This window comes from Ylistrum balloti, unplaced genomic scaffold, assembly GCF_031769215.1.
Source record: "Ylistrum balloti isolate Yb309-2 unplaced genomic scaffold, AGI_CSIRO_Ybal_v1 Utg371264, whole genome shotgun sequence".
NCBI classification, from domain to species: domain Eukaryota; kingdom Metazoa; phylum Mollusca; class Bivalvia; order Pectinida; family Pectinidae; genus Ylistrum; species Ylistrum balloti.
In genome coordinates this window covers 57,992-79,353 of record NW_026782681.1, presented here as the reverse complement: position 1 = coordinate 79,353, position 21,362 = coordinate 57,992, and the positions used below count along the sequence as shown (strand labels likewise).

Here is a 21,362-nt window from a genome sequence, read left to right as displayed (position 1 = left end):
TGAATTATTTCGTGAAATGAGATTTACCTTTTTGGTATTTAAACATATTCATTTGGCAAAACAATGTCACTTTCAGAGTGTATTGAATCCATTCGGTCTTGTTCTTGAATTTCGGGAGCAAGTCTTTTACAATCAGTAGTACTTTATTACCACACTGAAACGTGTAATGTACAGGTGTCCATGTCATTAGTTTATACATACAAACAACAGCTCTTCTTTGATGTGTAATTCACTCGGGTTTCCGGTATGTATTGTGATCTGTAGTGAAGGACAGACGTATTCTGTACCACGCACACACTAACTACATTATACAAAGTCAGGCTCATGTTTTTTACATTCATGTGATGACTTGTCAGTAAATGCTGCTTGCAGATTTCCAAGTCCACTAGGTTTACTATAACTATGTATTCCTTGTTGAATTTCTCACACAAACTGTTCTGGTTCAGAAAATACACAATTATGTGTAATTCTGTTAAAGTCAAAGAGATTATTCAAATTGTGGAAGTCGTGCTCCTGTTTTTTTTTTATCTCTGCAAACCGTGTTTCCTAGTTTCTGACTTATATAACTATGTTTGTCGTTAAAATATCCCATTCGGATGACCTTTCCATGGTCAATTACTGGAAGAGATGACACGTTTCCTTTACGTACTTAGAATACAACGACCCATAAACTGACCAGGACTTATTCACTAGAGCGCACGTGACCCGAATACAATAAAACGAAGAGGTAAAGACAATGTCATGATGGACAACCGATAAACGGAGCTTAATTCTGTAGCTACACAAAAGACAGTAATACCATTCAATACAAATTCACAAAAAGATCTTCACTAGACAGCTGTTTTGTCCTGGGACTCGTCAGTGGTGGTAGGGACCTGTAATGTAAGGAGTCCACTAAAGGAAATCAAACCTGACCGAAATCAACGTCAAAAATATTGACTAAAAGTTACAGTATTAATTCTGTATAGTTCACTTTAATACCGTTTCATTTTGAAATAATGACAAGTACCTGTGTATATTCTGAACCACTATTGGAACGTGATGGAACGTTGCGGCAACGTCGGGGACTGATGTCCACCAGTCTCAACAGGGCCGTACAACGCACACACAAGTGAGGGGCACATTTAAATACTAATTTACTGTTTTAATTAAGGTGACAGGTTACTGATATATTATCAATCTTAAATAACGAAATATATTGTGCCATTATCTGGTTTATCACTAGTATCAATAATTCTCTGTTACAACATTACAAAACGACCATGTGTTACGGCTTCATCAGCACAGATATTGTATTCCACTGACATCTGAAACACGTGATGGATGGAAAGATTTGGGAGGAATAATCAGTGAATAGAAATTGAAATTTGTATTTGGTTCTATGCGATGATTTCTTGAACGGCTATTCTTACATAACGTGAACATGTTGCTGAACTTCTCGTCAGAATTTAAATAAAAATGATTAATTTTTCAATAATTATTTTCGTTTTTCTTTTTTATACGACCGTTTTAAAATTTGTATCATTAAAAAGTAATTATCAGTGTTGTGACTGGAATGGCGTAACAATGCGTTGTGGCCTGTTGGACAGCATAACAGTCAAAGCTGTCATTAATAAAAGAAGATGTTACTGCTCGATAGGAAACCAGGCATTCTTTGTATGTTACACTACAAAGAGCGTCTTAACTCGATGTGATGAATAACTTTTTTCATGAACCATCAAAAGTTCCAGTGAACTGGTTTAATGTCCCACCAACAGTTCTGGTGAACTGGTTTACTGAACCACCAACAGTTATGGTGAAGTAGTTTACTGAACCTTCAACAGTTATGGTGAACTGGTTTACTGTCCCACCAACAGTTATGGTGAACTGGTTTACTGAACCATCAACAGTTATGGTAACTGGTTTACTGTCTTACCAACAGTTATGGTGAACTGGCTTACTGAACCACCAACAGTTATGGTGAACTAGTTTACTGAACCTTCAACAGTTCTGGTGAACTGGTTTACTGAACCACCAACAGTTACGGTGAACTGGTAAACTGAACCTTCAACAGTTATGGTGAACCGGTTTAGTGAACCACCAACACATCTGGTGAACTGTTTTACTGAACCATCAGTAGTTCTGGTGAACTGCTTTACTGTCCCAACAACAGTTATGGTGAACTGGTTTACTGAACCATCAACACTTCTGGTGAACTGGTTTACTGAACCACCAACAGTTATGGTGAAGTAGTTTACTGAACCTTCAACAGTTATGGTGAACCGGTTTAGTGAACCACCAACACATCTGGTGAACTGTTTTACTGAACCATCAGTAGTTCTGGTGAACTGCTTTACTGTCCCAACAACAGTTATGGTGAACTGGTTTACTGAACCATCAACACTTCTGGTGAACTGGTTTACTGAACCATCAACAGTTATGGTAACTGGTTTACTGTCCCACCAACAGTTATGGTAAACTGGCTTACTGAACCACCAACAGTTCTAGTGAACTGGTTTACTGAACCTTCAACAGTTCTGGTGAACTGGTTTACTGAACCACCAACAGTTACGGTGAACTGGTAAACTGAACCTTCAACAGTTATGGTGAACCGGTTTAGTGAACCACCAACACATCTGGTGAACTGTTTTACTGAACCATCAGTAGTTCTGGTGAACTGGTTTACTGTCCCAACAACGGTTATGGTGAACTGGTTTACTGTCCCACCAACAGTTCTGGTGAACTGGTTTACTGTCCCACCAACGGTTATGGTGAACTGGTTTTTTGAACCACTAACAGTTCTTGCGAATTGGTTTACTGAACCATCAACAGTTATGGTAACTGGTTTACTGTCCCACCAACAGTTCTGGTGAACTGGTTTACTGAACCACCAACAGTTACGGTGAACTGGTAAACTGAACCTTCAACAGTTATGGTGAACCGGTTTAGTGAACCACCAACACATCTGGTGAACTGTTTTACTGAACCATCAGTAGTTCTGGTGAACTGGTTTACTGTCCCACCAACACATCTGAACTGTTTTACTGTCCCACCAACAGTTCTGGTGAACTGGTTTACTGTCCCACCAACGGTTATGGTGAACTGGTTTTTTGAACCACCGACAGTTCTAGTGAACTGGTTTACTGAACCTTCAACAGTTCTGGTGAACTGGTTTACTGAACCACCAACAGTTATGGTGAACTAGTTAACTGAACCTTCAACAGTTATGGTGAACTGGTTTACTGAACCATCCATCTCCGTAGGACTTTTTCTCCATAATGAGCTTTTACCCTCCAACTATTTGATCTTCTCTTTGACCTTAATTTTTACTTTTCTTTCGATCACTTTGGATTTTCCTGTGTCGCCTCCAAGTCTTCAAAATTTAGATTAAAGCATTTAGTATCGCTTACGAGTCCTAGAAGGACGAAACAGCTGTATGATGTAGCATCGCTGACGAGTCCTAGAAGGACGAAACAGCTGTATGATGTAGCATCACAGACGAGTCCTAGAAGGACGAAACAGCTGTATGATGTAGCATCACTGACGAGTCCTAGAAGGACGAAACAGCTGTATGATGTAGCATCACAGACGAGTCCTAGAAGGACGAAACAGCTGTATGGTGCAGTTTAACTGTTTGTCTCTACTGTATCTAACTCTAAATTTATATAAAAAGTTTTCGCTATTTACTTGCGTGTCATTTGTACGTTCTTGAGATCCGAGACCACTTTTACAAATATTTCGGCACTGCTATCAGGAAAATTCCAGTCTCTATGTCATTTGTTCCGCTGGTTTAAGATCTCTTAAGAGGATAAAGACTAAATCACTTGGTTATTTGAAATATTTGACATGAACAAAAACGGTCAAAGACTGTTGACAATCTGTTCCTTCTGAAGATATAGCAAAAATTATTAATACATTCTTAGATATAAAGCCACGCCGCCCGGTGTCCGGGAGGATATTATTTTGTGGAGTGTGCTTCCGGTGACCAGCTACGACACGGTCATAATCTGATTTGCATACAATAAAGTATGTTTCAAGTAAGATTGGCGGTAACAAGTGTATTACTTTGATTGATTAGTTATTAATATAGTATCACTCTGTATTATAAAGCTAAAAATAAGTGAATGATTGGCAGTACTTTATCATTGATACATGTGTGGAAACTATCAATAGAATATCAGTAGTTAATTACTAATCAAGCTTGTGTAATCCTGCATTACAGCAAAAAACCTCAATGATCGTAATAACTATCAAGCTTTTACTGGAAGACATCAAAGGAATGGCGTGCGTTTCGTGTCTTGCAAAGCGTGAAGCAAGAAAGACAACTCGCAATACATATAAAATATTTACCCATCTCTATGCAAACCGTTACTTACGCGTCAACAATGGCCGATTTCTCAGTCCTATTTCTAAATTTCCACAAAATTTCCATGTATTATAATTAAAATGCATGCACCATATGTGACATTACATAAATTCTTCTTTCCCATGAGATATTTCGGATTCGTGCTACAAAGATACCAAGAACAGATGCCATGTCCGGTTCTACATTTAGAATTCCTGCTACAATGAAATAACTGATGTAACGTTACCAGGATTACATTTACAACCCTGGCTACATCGGTGCAATGCAAAATTAGACAATGTCCATGAAAGGTAATTGATGGATGCCTCATACACTTTAATTTGATCCTCGTTATCGAAAGCAAGCCCTGAAGAGAACTCACGCGAAAGAAAAATGTGGAAAAGAATTCATCCATACTGTTAGTCATTAAGTTGTGACACAGAAGCGGACTTCCCAGGAATGTTTGTGCCAATAGCGGAGAACAAATATTTTCGTTCGCCCAGACACTTCAACCACTTGTGCAGACAAGGGTCTGGTTGAACGAGACTGAGCGATCAGTATCTTAAACGGCAAACCTGTAGAGATTAGTCAAAAGAATAAACAAAACAAAAACAAAAAACAAACATCATGCATCAGTTAGGAAAACAACAAATAATGTATTTATGGAAGGAAAAGTTCCTTAAACTTTAGATTGAGTAAATATTCTCTCCAAATATTTTATCACATTTGTCTACCACATTAAAATATCAGTTAATACTACGTTCACTCCTCATGGCCTTGTCATACTGTATTTATGTTAAAAGGCGATTGATGAATTATTTTAGATTGTTTCTTTTTAATAAGAAAACATATTATTCAAACTAAAAAAACTACATAAAAACAACATTTTACATTTCTATTCGCTGTATGTCTTCAGGAAATCATTGTTTTCAGAACTGAAATAAAAAAAACACGAATGAATCAATGGTTGACATGACATGGACAGTCGTACAACGTGATCTTCAATGAGCTATCTGTAAAATATGAAAAATAGGGCCAAAATCTCATTCCAATATTTAAATGTGTCGTTGTTGATATGTTCTTTAATTACGGTAGTGAAACTGAGTTATAGCACACACTAATCGTGATAAACTTTAGGTCTGTGATCCGGTCATTAGTATCTCCCCTGTCAATGAGCAAAAACATTTATGTGATCTTGATCTTAGGATGCAATAAATGCGAAATCGGGAACTATTGTTACGGATCACGTTGTTTATTGATATTTTACAAAAACGTAAACGCATATTTTGTAATTTATAAACAATGTTCTGTAATTCTACGTTTGTGTTTATTAATACTTGTGGATGATGCATATAAATGTACATCCAGTAAAATTGCGTTTACGTGATTCGGGAATAATTCTAACCATTTGAACCGATTCGGCCGTGTTAATCGAATGCAGCCGGTTAAACGATTTACAGCATTGGGCAGAATCGGGCGGAATCGGACTATAATAGTGCCGTTTCAATGATTTTTATGATTTTCTTTTGCATTGATATCATCATATCTTAAACATTATGAATTGTTTTTAAGGAAAAATGAAGACATATTACATAGAACACTCATATCTGTTTGGTCGCGCAAGACCGAAAGACTATGTACAGGATCGGGCAGAATCGGGGTAGAATAGTGCCGTTTTATTCATTTTAATGAATTACTTTTGCATATAAACAACATATAAACCACATATAAATCGCCCAATTTTTTTTAACATGTAAATCGTCTTCCCCACCAACAGTTATGGTGAACTGGTTTACTGTCCCACCAACAGTTATGGTGATATGGTTTACTGTCCCACCAACAGTTATGGTGACATGGTTTACTGAACCTCCAACAGTTATGGTGAACTGTTTTACTGAACCTCCAACAGTTATGGTGAACTGGTTTACTGTCCCACCAACAGTTATGGTGAACTGGTTTACTGAACCTCCAACAGTTATGGGAAATTGGTTTACTGAACCACCAACAGTCATGTTGAACTGGTTTACTGAACCACCAACAGTTCTGGTGAACTGGTTTACTGAACCACCAACAGTCATGTTGAACTGGTTTACTGAACCACCAACAGTTCTGGTGAACTGGTTTACTGAACCAGAAACAGTTATGGGGAACTGGTTAACTGTCCCATCAACAGTTCTGGTGAACTGGTTTACTGAACCAGAAACAGTTCTGGTGAATTGGTATATTGCCCCACCAACAGTTATGGTGAACTGGTTTACTGAACCAGAAACAGTTATGGTGAACTGGTTTACTGAACCAGAAACAGTTATGGTGAACTGGTTTACTGAACCAGAAACAGTTCTTGTGAATTTGTTTACTGTCCCACCAACAATTATGGTGAACTGGTTTACTGAACCACCAACAGTTATGGGAAACTGGTTTACTGAACCACCAACAGTCATGTTGAACTGGTTTACTGAACCACCAGCAGTTCTGGTGAACTGGTTTACTGAACCACCAACAGTTATGGGGAACTGGTTTACTGAACCAGAAACAGTTCTTGTGAATTTGTTTACTGTCCCACCAACAGTTATGGTGAACTGGTTTACTGAACCACCAACAGTTATGGGGAACTGGTTTACTGAACCAGAAACAGTTCTTGTGAATTTGTTTACTGTCCCACCAACAGTTATGGTGAACTGGTTTACTGAACCAGAAACAGTTATGGTGAACTGGTTTACTGAACCACCAACAGTCATGCTGAACTGGTTTACTGAACCACCAGCAGTTCTGGTGAACTGGTTTACTGAACCACCAACAGTTATGGTGAACTGGTTTACTGAACCACCAACAGTTATGGGGAACTGGTTTACTGAACCAGAAACAGTTCTTGTGAATTTGTTTACTGTCCCACCAACAGTTCTTGTGAATTTGTTTACTGTCCCACCAACAGTTATGGTGAACTGGTTTACTGAACCAGAAACAGTTATGGTGAACTGGTTAACTGAACCACCAGCAGTTCTGGTGAACTGGTTTACTGAACCACCAACAGTTATGGTGAACTAGTTTAATGAACCATCAACAGTTCTGGTTAACTGGTTTACTGAACCATCAACAGTTATGGGGAACTAGTTTAATGAACCATCAACAGTTCTGGTTAACTGGTTTACTGAACCATCAACAGTTCTGGATTTCAGGATTGGGCAGAATCGGACTAGAATAGTGCCGTTTCGAAGATTTTAATGAATTTCTTTTGCATTGATAGCATCTTATGTTTCACATTATTAATTGTTTTTAAGGAAAAATGAAGACATATTACATAGAACACTCATATCTGTTTTGGTCGGGCAAGACCGAAAGACGATTTACATGATCGGACAGAATTGGGCGGTTTTCATGTGGTTTATATGTTGTTTATATGCAAAAGTAATTCATTAAAATGAATAAAACGTTTTATGTAATACGTCTTCATTTTTCCTTCAAAACAATTCATAATGTTTAACATATGATGATATCAATGCAAAAGAAATTCATAAAAATCATTAAAACGGCACTATTCTGCCTGATTCTGTCCGATCCTGTTCGATTCTGCCCGATCCTGTAAATCGTCTAACCCGAGTGCAACCATATTGACCTCAGAATCTACCATCATTTTGTTTTAAAGATGTTGCAACCGGTTATATCATCGTTAAATACAAACAAAATCATTCTAGCCAGTGGTTCTCCGAGAAGGAAAACAATTCTTCAAAATCATGTGGTAAGTCCTTTCAATGATCTTGTTGCACAGTCTGTCTACTGTCAACACTCCACGCTCAAGGGGTCCAACCTAAACCGTAGGTCACGGCCTAACTATCCCCGGTCACAACCAAAATGGCGGCGACCATCCGCTTCACGACACAGCGGTGAGTAAAATAAGTGTTTTGTCTGCTTACAGAGAACGTTCCTTATCACATCAATATTGCGTTTCGGATCTAGAGGAATTTATCTTTACATTCGTGCAACGAATTCACAATATAACCCAGTCCTGTAAAAATAAACGTGAAAAAACCTCAGTGTTTTGACAGTCAAAACTGGTATCGAGGTCGGTTTTCCTACTTATTTGACTAATATATTACATATCAAACATTTGTATGGTGTAACGATAACAGAATATGCAATATAAAACCTGAATTGTGTAAAAGAAATACGGGTACTGGTATATGAAACACCCACTGGTTCGATTTATTTGTTAGTTTAGGAAAACCTTCGTCGGTCACGCCGAGTTTAGGACAATGTATAGTCTACCACAATGTCCATAAATGATCTTCTCACGCATGTTATCTTTGGTTAATTTCAGAAATGAAAAGAAAAAACGTAAACTGTCACTCCGATCCTCCCGCGTACAACTGGCCGCACTCCTCACAGACGTGTCTGAAAACAATACGCATATAATTTGCCTGTAAAAATGGGAACGACGAAAATGACATCCTAACCTCTATTGGACCAACGAAGGTGTGTCTCATAAGTCTGAAATTGAAACAGTGTGTTATTCATAAGCCATAATTTGCAATTATGTTATACAATTCGGGTTTTATATTGCATATTCTGTTATCGTTACACCATGCAAATGTTTGATATGTAATATATTAGTCAAATAAGTAGGAAAACCGACCTCGATACCAGTTTTGACTGTCAAAACACTGAGGTTTTTTCACGTGTATTTTTACAGGACTGGGTTATATTGTGAATTCGTTGCACGAATATAAAGATAAATTCCTCTAGATCCGAAACGCAATATTGATGTGATAAGGTAGTTCTCTGTAAGCAGACAAAACACTTATTTTACTCACCGCTGTGTCGTGAAGCGGATGGTCGCCGCCATTTTGGTTGTGACCGGGGATAGTTAGGCCGTGACCTACGGTTTAGGTTGGACCCCTTGACGCTGCTCTATCAAGAAGTACATTCTTTCACGTGCCATTTTCATTCGCTCTCCAAGGATTCTTAAACGTTGCATGTATTTAGCTTATCGATTATTACATGTCGTAAGACTAATGGTAATCAACTGAAGATGACGAGAGGTCGAGCAATCTTTACTTTTATAATATACAGTGAAATCTCACCTAACGACCACCTCAAAATTACGACCACCCCGCTATTACGGGCACTTTTTTCAGTCCCGTTTTTTTCCACAATATATCTTTGTATTGGTCGCTTCAGTATTACGACCACCCCGCTATTCCGTATTACGACCACTTCTTTAAAACATGAGTTTTGAGGATTCTGATTATGGTGTGGATGATATTTCTGAAGACGGAATCCAGCCCTACCGATTTGAACTGGAATTACAAGACGATGTATCCAGTGAGGAGGAAAATGACCCTTCGGAAAGTGACGATCGCTTGGGCAACATAGATTGGCACGTACTTCACTGGGTCTTAAAAGTAGTCGTGAAAGTAGTCGAACAGTGAATCGTCGTTTCAAAGAAACAAAATAAAATTAGGTTTGGTTTTGGACTAATTTTACTATCTTCAAGTCTCGATCAACAATTTCTGACGTCGGGAAATCGCGTTTGTGCAAGACTATGCATACATTCATGAGGTGTCGGGAATTTTCGTACCGAAGAAGTTTCGTCCGAGGGGAATTTTCGTAGCACTATGGATATATATAGATAGTGTGTCAACAACCAATTATAACACCCTCCGCTGTGTTAACAATAAAAATTTGATGTTTTAGAAGTTTACACAATTATTTGACTGGTTTTTACACTAGCACTGGTACGCGTCTGTTGTTAGCCGACAGGCGTGTCGCCTCACAGGTGTCACGGTTGTTTTTTCCAGCCACAGAGGTGCTAATTACCTAACCTGGCACAGGTGTGATTATGAGTTAAGATGACATCTCTACACTGTGAACTGTGTTTACAAATCAAGATTGGTGATCTTATTGTTATTTTTACGATCGCAAAATGGCTAACTAAACAACATCGTCTGCTGGAAGATCTAAAAACCAAGTAAACCTTATACAAACAACATACACACATAACCTATTCTATGAATTATAATAATTCTATTCTATACTATATAGTAGTAGTATGAAAATTCTCGTGACCCATTCCCGATTAGGCCTTCTCCGTGTATTAGGCGTTCACGATTACGAAGGAATAATATTCCAACGACCGCCCAAGTCATAGGCTAGCCTATCAATTTAAAATATTTAGTTGTAGAATTAATAACAAAATATAAACCTAACAAATATACTTTTATTTAATCAACAATCAGTTTTATTTATCGACGTCATGCATCGACACCCCATCTGTGTTAGTGTTAGGACAACCATACACACCGCTTCCCTCCTCGATAGGAAGCCATTTTAGCGGATTTAAGCGCTAATTCACCGACCCTTCGTTCACTACCTTAGATATTGCGAAGATGTGAAGTACTTTCACGTAAATAAACAAAGAAATTACCACGGAAAATCCCAAAATAGATCACAATCACATGTAGCACAGTAAAGACAATATGGCTGCATCAACAAAAGCGTTGAACTTATGACGTCACAGGTTTGGGTGCCCGAAAACGAGGTCAACGCCTGTCAGCCAAAGGTGTGTTTTTCAGAAAAGTCGCAATTTCTCAGTAACGGAACATTCCACGGCATTCGCGTTTTCGGCATAGTGTATTTTATGTGCATAACTGTTTTGCAAGGTCAACATAGCTGACCTCTCAGGGTACACTTTAACGATGATTGACCTCACAATTACGACCACGGTCTGACCAGTGATTAAAGTTTACCTGGTGGGCAATGAACCGCGAACATGTGTGTGGTTGACGACCATTGTTTTCGACACGGACTACCGACCCTGTCGCCAGATCGGTAGGTATGCTGTTAAACACCTTAGAAGCCCTGCATACCCAAAAGTGAATTATGTAGTTGTTTCGACTGATATTCCTTGGCTTGCACGCGCACATGTTGTCGAGGGATTTTAACTGTTTTTGTAGCAATGTTACACTCTCGATATCGTTTGAACAATAAAAAACCGTGTAAGTGTTCCAATTTTTTTACGACACATTTTCTCTGTCACAAAATTCCGATGAACTTTATCAAGCAATGACGAAACCACGGAAACGAAACGAGCTATCGCGATCGGAAAAAATGACGTATGAAAGAGGAGGCTGTCCAGATCCGTAGCTCTTCGCAATATTGTGCACTGGACTCTTTTTATTTATTAAGTAAAAAGAAAAATGTGTTGTACTGAGTGATACACTGATGAAGATAATGTGTTTGCGAATTTATGTGAAAAATGAAGCGTTGAAAGACTTTATAGTGATTTCATTAAAGTTGTTACAAATACTGAGGAAATGTGTTCGTAAATTTATGTGAAATAGTTGCAAAATTTGTTTGTTTCCTTTTATTCAATGTTTACAATAGTAAATATACATGTATATTATGATATAAACTAACGAATATATACATAATTATTCTTCTGTCAATTCAGCAATTTTGTCTTTTTTAAATGCATTTCATAAAATTTGTTATTATTAGTTATTATTGTTGAATAATATACATGTACATTACTTAATGATATATATACTCTTTTGTCCATCCCCAAAGTGGTCTTAATAGTGAGGTTTCACTGTATATATAATCTAGTAAGTGATATCGACGGTATAGTCTAATATTGGTACTGGATCTTCTATATATAGAATCTAGTAAGTAATATCAACGGTATGTTCCAATATTGGTACTGGATCTTCTATATATAGAATCTAGTAAGTAATATAAACAGTATGATCCAATATTGGTACTGGATCTTCTATACATAGAATCTAGTAAGTAATATCGACGGTACAATCCAATATTGGTACTGGATCTTCTATAAATAGAATCTAGTAAGTAATATCAACAGTATGGTCCAATATTGGTACTGGATCTTCTATATATAGAATCTAGTAAGTAATATAGACAGTATGGTCCAATATTGGTACTGGATCTTCTATATATAGAATCTAGTAAGTAATATCGATGGTATGGTCCAATATTGGTACTAGATCTTCTATATATAGAATCTAGTAAGTAATATCAACAGTATGGTCCAATATTGGTACTGGATCTTCTAATATAGAATCTAGTAAGTAATATCAACAGTATGATCCAATATTGGTACTGGATCTTCTGATATAGAATCTAGTAAGTAATATGGGCGGTATGATCCAATATTGGTACTGGATCCTCTATATATAGAATCTAGTAAGTAATATAGAGAGTATGGTCCAATATTGGCACTGGATCTTCTATATATAGAATCTAGTAAGTAATATCGACGGTATGATCCAATATTGGTACTGGATCCTCTATATATAGAATCTAGTAAGTAATATAGAGAGTATGGTCCAATATTGGCACTGGATCTTCTATATATAGAATCTAATAAGTAATATTGACGGTATGATCCAATATTGGTACTGGATCCTCTATATATAGAATCTAGTAAGTAATATAGAGAGTATGGTCCAATATTGGCACTGGATCTTCTATATATAGAATCTAATAAGTAATATTGACGGTATGATCCAATATTGGTACTGGATCCTCTATATATAGAATCTAGTAAGTAATATAGAGAGTATGGTCCAATATTGGCACTGGATCTTCTATATATAGAATCAAATAAGTAATATCGACGATATGATCCAATATTGGTACTGGATCTTCTATATATAGAATCTAGTAAGTAATATGGGCGGTATGATCCAATATTGGTACTAGATCTTTTATATATAGAATCTAGTAAGTAATATCGTTGGCATGGTCCAATATTGGTACTGGATTCTTACAAACATGTTCGATAGATGCGTATTACTGGGATAGATATATGATCAATGAAGTAATAGCAACAGTATGGACAAGCGAATTGTTAACTTTCCGAGACAACCTGCTCCTTTATCAAGACAAATATTAGTGTTATTGTTGCTATTACTTCATTGATCATAAATATATATATACTCCATGCTGAAGTATATGTTGTTAAAAGATGTTAATTGCTGTTGTCAAGTTAACTTCCCTGGCGAAGGACCAAACTCAAGTGTCATGCAGTATTGTAGTACAAAAGACATTAGTTTGATATCTTGATATGTACAATGCTGAATATACATTTCAGGGATTAGTGTTTGATGTAGTCCCATCAACATTTGAGGAAAACATTGACAAAAGTCTTCTTCCGATAGATTATGTGCGAGAAACAGCAAAACAGAAGGCTCTGGAGGTGGCTCAGAGGCTGTGTAGTGGAGAGGTAGGTCTTATTGTATAAACGTTTTATGTCATAGTGATGGTACACTATGTGACGAGAGCACCTAATGGATAATGTTTGTACAGTGATCCTGGACAGTATAAACAACAACATGAATAATCCTGAATGCCTTGGTGGCAACAAGTGAGAAAGACAGTTAAAGGTTTTTGCTTTACCAGTCAGTTAGATGATTTGTATAATAGATTTTGTATGCTACTTATATACAGACATGTTTCCTGTTTATGATATCCTCTCTGATTCAAAGTCGCAAGTCGGGCATCATGTTTCCTGTTTATGATATCACCTCTGATTCAAAGTCAGGAGTTGGGCATCATGTTTCCTGTTTTTGATATCAACTCTGATTCAAAGTCAGGAGTTGGGCATCATGTTTCCTGTTTATGATATCACCTCTGATTCAAAGTCACAAGTTGGGCATCATGTTTCCTGTTTATGATATCCCCTCTGATTCAAAGTCACAAGTTGGGCATCATGTTTCCTGTTTATGATATCACCTCTGATTCAGGGTCAGGAGTTGGGCATCATGTTTCCTGTTTATGATAGCAACTCTGATTCAAAATCACGAGTTGGGCATCATGTTTCCTGTTTATGATATCAACTCTGATTCAAAATCACAAGTTGGGCATCATGTTTCCTGTTTATGATATCACCTCTGATTCAAAATCACAAGTTGGGCATCATATTTCCTGTTTATGATATCAACTTTGATTCAAAATCACAAGTTGGGCATCATGTTTCCTGTTTATAATATCCCCTCTGATTCAAAATCACAAGTTGGGCATCATGTTTCCTGTTTATGATATCCCCTCTGATTCAAAATCACGAGTTGGGCATCATGTTTCCTGTTTATGATTTCACCTCTGATGAAAGTCCAGGGTGGGCTTACAGGTACTACAGGACTTCAGGGGGGAAGGGGGTAACGTAACACCTCTGATGAAAGTCCAGGGTGGGCTTACAGGCACTACAGGACTTCAGGGGGGAAGGGGGTAACATAACACCTCTGAATGAAAGTCCAGGGTGGGCTTACAGGTACTACAGGACTTCAGGGGGGAAGGGGGTAACATAACACCTCTGATGAAAGTCCAGGGTGGGCTTACAGGTACTACAGGACTTCAGGGGGGAAGGGGGTAACATAACACCTCTGATGAAAGTCCAGGGTGGGCTTGCAGGTACTACAGGACTTCAGGGGGGAAGGGGGTAACATAACACCTCTGATGAAAGTCCAGGGTGGGCTTACAGGTACTACAGGACTTCAGGGGGGAAGGGGGGTAACGTAACACCTCTGAACCAAGATCAGTGGGTGTGGTTAATACAGAACCTCAGGGTACGGACACATAACCTCTGAACCAAAGTCAGTGGGTGTGGTTGATACAGAACCTCAGGGTACGGACACATAACCTCTGAACCAAAGTCAACAGATCATCTCTGATGGAAAGTCAGGGGATGGGCTTATTACAGAGCTTGAAAATCAGATAGATAGGATGTATATGGTTTTATTATAAAATGACATATGTATCTTTAGCACTGTCAGTATATATCAATTAGCAGAAATGCTTGTCACTTTTGTGGCATATCTACAAATATTTACCGTCACTTCATTGTAACCTAATTACCAAAATTGGTTGTGTATTACCTGTTTATGAATTGCCAACAGTGTAGGAATGATTTAGCTAATGTCAACGAATTTAAGTTGCCTGCTATTATAACAAGATGAAAATTGAAAATGATAGATATAAGCATTGAACTAATTTCAAATGGCATTCATGGGCATGAAACTCTTTGAACAAAAGGAAAGCAAGAAAATGGAATTGATGTTTACTGTATGATATATAACAGTATACACTGATTTCTCCTTTCAGTTAATGTCATAATTAGGAGAACTTGGTATTCCATAGTTCTGCCGTTTAAGTCATTTCACTAACAAATATAATTCAGGGTTCACCAGATTTGATCATCAGTGCTGATACAGTTGTAACACAGGATAACCAGATATTTGAAAAACCAAAAGACTACCAGGATGCCTACAATATGTTAATGAGGTAAGAGATTTAATGAGTGATAAGGTATAAGGAAATGGACTGTGATATAAGAGGGATGAACAATGTTATTCAAAAGAATGATCTTGACCTTTCAAGGCCACAGAGGTACAATGTGTAGAAATTTTGATAAAAATCTTCTGAGTATCTAAGAGGTCTAGGGTGTCAATGTTGGGCTACTGTACCATGCTGTGAGGAGGGGCTATCACTTTAATTAAGAAAAAATCCTTAACCCAAGGAGACCCAAGGTCATGATATTTGATCTGTAGTATATGACACAGGATTAGGAGGTATTAAGTTTGGGATCAAAACACAAATGATTGAAAGTTTTGTCATAGCAACAACAGAGAAGAGCTTTTTTATTAACAGATGCTGCATCAGTAACAAGTGAGCTCTTTATTAAGACCTAGAGATCTCTTTCTCTAAATAACTTCTGTGCATGTATCAGTTTTATGACTTTGGTATTGCTGTTTAAAACAACTATATATGTAATTCAGAACACATTTGGTTACAATGACATTATATAGAAGTAACCTATTTAATTGTGTATTTCTACATATGTACAGTTGAAGTGTTTATAGTCGACTGTTTTATGATCTGTCATTATTATGCCAGCTGTGACTATATAGCACCTGTCATAAGTTTCTCACTGTGTATAATCTCTAACATTGTTGGAAAAAGGATGGTACTGATTTTTTTACGAGTACCTGCCTGTCACATGTTTGTGACTAAAACAGATCATTTAGAACTGTCATTTGTAATTGTATGCAGGATGATTTGAACATTAAAATAAAAATAACATTCTCATGGATTTAATTCATCATACTCTTTTATATGAATCACAATAAATATCGTCTGGACTTTCACAGTTACTTTGAATCTATAGTGGAAGTTTACAATAGCCTTTTGCATCTTTGGATCAATAGGTCATTGGGTTATAGGTCAAATACCAGAATGACCACCATGCTTGTTTACGATATGAATGGCTTCTTGTAATTTACAAGAAGAAATAATATGGGATTATAAGAATTAAGTCAGCATGCAAGGGCCTTCCTTAATATTCAACAGTACAGACACTGATAGAGAGATTGTTTAGTAAACTGTACGTAACATCGGGCCCTATATCTGTGTGTAGACCATCTGTGAAGGCTTCCAAGCCAAACGAGTTCAATATTTTCTATTTCTGTTTCTTTAACTACATCAATAAAATAAAAGATTATCTGTGTAGAATTCATTTTCAAACTTTATCAAATGTTTCACTGACAATCTTGATAAATTGCCCTCCGTTGTCCGATATATCAACAAACTTTGGTCATGTAATGGCTACCACTTCCTAAGAAGTGGTTTGACTTTTATTCCAGTGCAGCTTATATGTGATCAAATTTTGAAAAAATCAGTAAAATTTGGCCGTGCCACTCTGGATAATATGGAACTACAGATAATAATTGTACCTTGTTAATTGTAGATTCAGTGGCAGAAAGCATTCTGTATGTACAGGTGTTACATTACTCTGTCCTGTGAATTCTTCAGGTAAGTCACACACCTCAATACATAGATCACACCATTAACACATAGGTCATATCATTCAATGTGGGTCACATCATTAAAAGGTAGGTCACACCATGCATAGGTAGGTCACACCATGCATAGGTAGGTCACACCATCGATAGGTAGGTCACATCAACGATAGGTAGGTCACATCAACCAAAAGGTTGGTCAACCCATGCATAGGTAGGTCACACCATCAGCAGACAGGTCACACCTTCTTTAGCTAGATCACACAATCAACAGACAGGTCACACCTTCTTTAGCTAGATCACACAATCAGCAGACAGGTCACACCTTCTGTAGCTAGATCACACAATCAGCAGACAGGTCACACCTTCTGTAGCTAGATCACAAAATCAGCAGACAGGTCACCCCTTCTGTAGCTAGATCACACAATCAGCAGACAGGTCACACAATCTGTAGCTAGATCACAATCAGCAGACAGGTCACACCATCTGTAGCTAGATCACACAATCAGCAGACAGGTCACACCATATGTAGCTAGATCACACAATCAGCAGACAGGTCACACCATCTGTAGCTAGATCACACAATCAGCAGACAGGTCACACCGTCTGTAGCTAGATCACACAATCAGCAGACAGGTCACACCCTCTGTAGCTGTACTGTTTTCAGATCAAGGTTTCACCCTCTATAAGTAGATCATATAATCTATACGTCATGACCACATAAACAAGGTCAAGGTCACACTATCAGTCATGCTGGTAATTGTATGAGGAATCAAATTTTCTTTTATATTTTGTATGAAGTAATTGATTGCAAAATTAAAACTTCTCTGAAACATGGTAAACGGATATATTTCTATGATTTACTTGATTCAGCAGAATTATAATATTGTCTTCAATTATCAGTTTTTACAGGATCAAAAATTGATGGTTATGAGGACCTACTGATGACGCAGTTCCACGAATCGACTGATGTAATAATGGCTAACTTAACTCCAGATATTGTCAATGCTTACATAGACACTGGAGAATGTAGGTAAGTTGTCATACTTACACGAGGGAAGGTGGAGTATGTTTCCCAGCAAAGGTCTGTCATTTATAACAATCATAAATGCCATAAGACAGTACAATGCTGGAAAATATGAGTGAAATGTCATGTCACATTATGTAGTGTCATACACTGCAATCATGTGATCACATGTTGCACAATGTCAGATTGTCATGTACTGCACATTTAGTAACGTCACATGTTTGGTAGGTGTACCTTTGTATGTCATGTTATCTGACATAAAGTCTTTGTTTAAACATTGTTTGGTAGGTGTACCTTTGTATGTCATGTTATCTGACATAAAGTCTTTGTTTAAACATTGTTTAATCTATCAGACTGAAAATATTCAAGAAAATTTGATTTTTAGGAAATTGTCTGCTTAACCACAAGGGTCCTTACAGCAGAATAGATTACCAAAAAAAGGGCACAGTGATAGAATTGAATGGGTTTGAAATATAAACATAGGAAGTGAAAAATTCATTGTTGTCTTGGTTGATCCTTGCAAGTTGTGTTTATTTTACAGGGATAAAGCAGGGGGTTATGGTATACAAGGGATTGGAGCATCCCTTGTGGAAGGTATCACTGGAGACTTCTATAATGTAATGGGGTTTCCTCTGCACAGATTCTGTAAAGAAATGCTAGAAATATACAATAAAAAATAATGGAAATTGTCATGTTTACTTTTTCTTTTCTTTTTTCAGATCATTTTTATTTTTCTAATACTAAGTCAATCCCTACACGAGTATCAGTAAAACTGATGAAAACAACTTTAACACAAGGGAAACAAGCAAATTCATGGAATTTATATCCCCCACTTTCCAAACATATTGTAAGTAAATATTTTCGAAGTTAGAGGTAAACATGTCATAATGCTATGTAGAACGATATATTCTCTTGAGCTATGATGTATTGCTTTAAAGCCAAAGAAAGATGTAAAGGATTATAGAGAGTAGATGTTTTATTGGACATATCAAATATTAACCAATAAAGTGAACTAATTGAAGAAAACTTGCATACTAGTAACTATAATGGTGCTAAGCAGATCCATGGTCATCAGCAGGTATAGTAGTCCACACGATATGATGATCAGTACAGGGGACTGGATAATATGTGTGGGACTTCAAGTTACATCTAAATCAGATTATATTTAGGAAAGTTAGAGCACAAAAACTGACCGACCAATGAAATGAAAGGATACCTAATTAGTATGCATAGATATTAACAGACGATGCTGATTGCTGAAATCAAATCCTATGTGCCCTAATATGTATCTGCTGACCAAGTTTCAGCTAAATCAGATTATATTTAGGAAAGTTAGAGCACGGAAATGAACCGACCAATGAAATCAAAGGATACCTCATTAGTATGCATAATTATTAACAGATGACACTGATAGTCAAACTCAGTCTTAATGACCCCAAGATGCATCTGCTGACCAAGTTTCACCCAAATTTGATGATATTTGGGGAAGTTAAACACAGAAACGAAATTGTGACAGACGGAGGGACGTACAAACAAACCCAAATTAATATCCCCCCATTTCGGTGAAAGTGGGGGATAATAATTCTGTAATAAAGGTGTTTTAGACCCTGAATTTGCGACACTGTTGATACTCTTAGTATGACCAATGTACAATCAAGTTTCATTATGTTAGCTTAAATGCAAGTAAAGTTATCCTCTAGACACATGATGAAAGCAGTTTAAAGTTGTGGTCAGGTAACCAAATTTTAACAAAGGGCAATAACTTTGTAATTCAGTGGACTGACAGTGACCCGACTTTGGCACACTTCACATTGTGTTAACATGACCAATGTATAAACCAAGTTTAATTTTTCTTGTTGAACTGTGGGAAAAGTTATGCTCCAACTTAAGGACAAACATACAAAACAGCAGTTATATGCTCCGCCAAAATTTTCCAGGAACATAACAATGACGTATAAGTGTTATAAACCCAGTTCTTTCACACTTTCTGTTTACTGTGTATGACAGCATGGGAATATGTATTGGCATCTTGCAGTAATTCAGTCACAAGATCACATTATTTATCATAATCCACCAGAGGAAAAGTTGATTTAACACTAGTTTCAGATAGCAATAATATATAATAGTGGACAATCCCTGTAGGATTGACAGTTGACATTAGTTTCTGAGTAACTGTAGGATTGACAGTTGACAGTTTCTGAGTCACTGTAGGATTGACAGTTCACATTAGTTTCTGAGTCACTGTAGGATTGACAGTTGACATTAGTTTCTGAGTCACTGTAGGATTGACAGTTGACAGTTTCTGAGTTGCTGTAGGATTGACAGTTGACATTAGTTTCTAAGTCACTGTAGGATTGAAAGTTGACATTAGTTTCGGAGTCACTGTAGGATTGACAATTGACATTAGTTTCGGAGTCACTGTAGGATTGACAGTTGACAGTTTCTGAGTCACTGTAGGATTGACAGTTGACATTAGTTTCTGAGTCACTGTAGGATTGACAGTTCACATTAGTTTCTGAGTCACTGTAGGATTGACAGTTCACATTAGTTTCTGAGTCACTGTAGGATTGACAGTTCACACTAGTTTCCTTGTAGGATTGACAGTTGACAGTTTCTGAGTCACTGTAGGATTGACAGTTGACATTAGTTTCTGAGTCACTGTAGGATTGACAGTTGACATTAGTTTCCGAGTCACTGTAGGATTGACAGTTGACATTAGTTTCTGAGTAACTATAGGATTGACAGTTGACATTAGTTTCTGAGTCACTGTAGGATTGACAATTGACATTAGTTTCTGAGTCACTGTAGGATTGACAGTTCACATTAGTTTCCTTGTAGGATTGACAGTTGACATTAGTTTCTGAGTCTGTAGGATTGGCATTTGACATTAGTTTCTGAGTCACTGTAGGATTGAGAGTTGACATTAGTTTCGGAGTCACTGTAGGATTGACAGTTTCTGAGTCACTGTAGGACTGACAATTGACATTAGTTTCTGAGTCACTGTAGGATTGACAGTTGACATTAGTTTCTGAGTCACTGTAGGATTGACAGTTGACATTAGTTTCGGAGTCATTGTAGGATTGACAGTTCACATTAGTTTCGGAGTCACTGTAGGATTAACAGTTCACATTAGTTTCTGAGTAACTGTAGGATTGACAGTTGACAGTTTCTGAGTCACTGTAGGATTGACAGTTGACAGTTT

The 21,362-nt window shown here is 37.3% G+C and overlaps 2 protein-coding genes across 3 annotated transcripts; one reads left to right on the top strand and one right to left on the bottom strand.

The window, feature by feature from the left end:
- The first annotated feature begins 7,967 nt into the window (after window positions 1-7,967).
- Window positions 7,968-18,852, top strand: LOC132561682 (probable bifunctional dTTP/UTP pyrophosphatase/methyltransferase protein). Of its 2 annotated transcripts, XM_060226385.1 has the most exons (8): window positions 8,185-8,205; window positions 8,640-8,794; window positions 9,012-9,336; window positions 13,434-13,565; window positions 15,516-15,619; window positions 17,082-17,146; window positions 18,037-18,166; window positions 18,702-18,852. In XM_060226385.1, exons 3-8 carry the CDS (start codon window positions 9,295-9,297, stop codon window positions 18,838-18,840), a joined length of 612 nt encoding a protein of 203 aa, XP_060082368.1. In that variant the 5' UTR covers window positions 8,185-8,205; window positions 8,640-8,794; window positions 9,012-9,294; the 3' UTR covers window positions 18,841-18,852. The 2 variants fall into 2 exon arrangements, with proteins under 2 accessions (XP_060082367.1, XP_060082368.1); XM_060226384.1 differs by lacking the exons at window positions 8,185-8,205; window positions 8,640-8,794; window positions 9,012-9,336 and adding an exon at window positions 7,968-8,060.
- Window positions 18,853-20,262: 1,410 nt separating this feature from the next.
- Window positions 20,263-21,084, bottom strand: LOC132561683 (clumping factor B-like). The gene has a single exon (XM_060226386.1). It carries the CDS (start codon window positions 21,082-21,084, stop codon window positions 20,263-20,265), a length of 822 nt encoding a protein of 273 aa, XP_060082369.1.
- Between the last annotated feature and the right edge of the window lie 278 nt (window positions 21,085-21,362).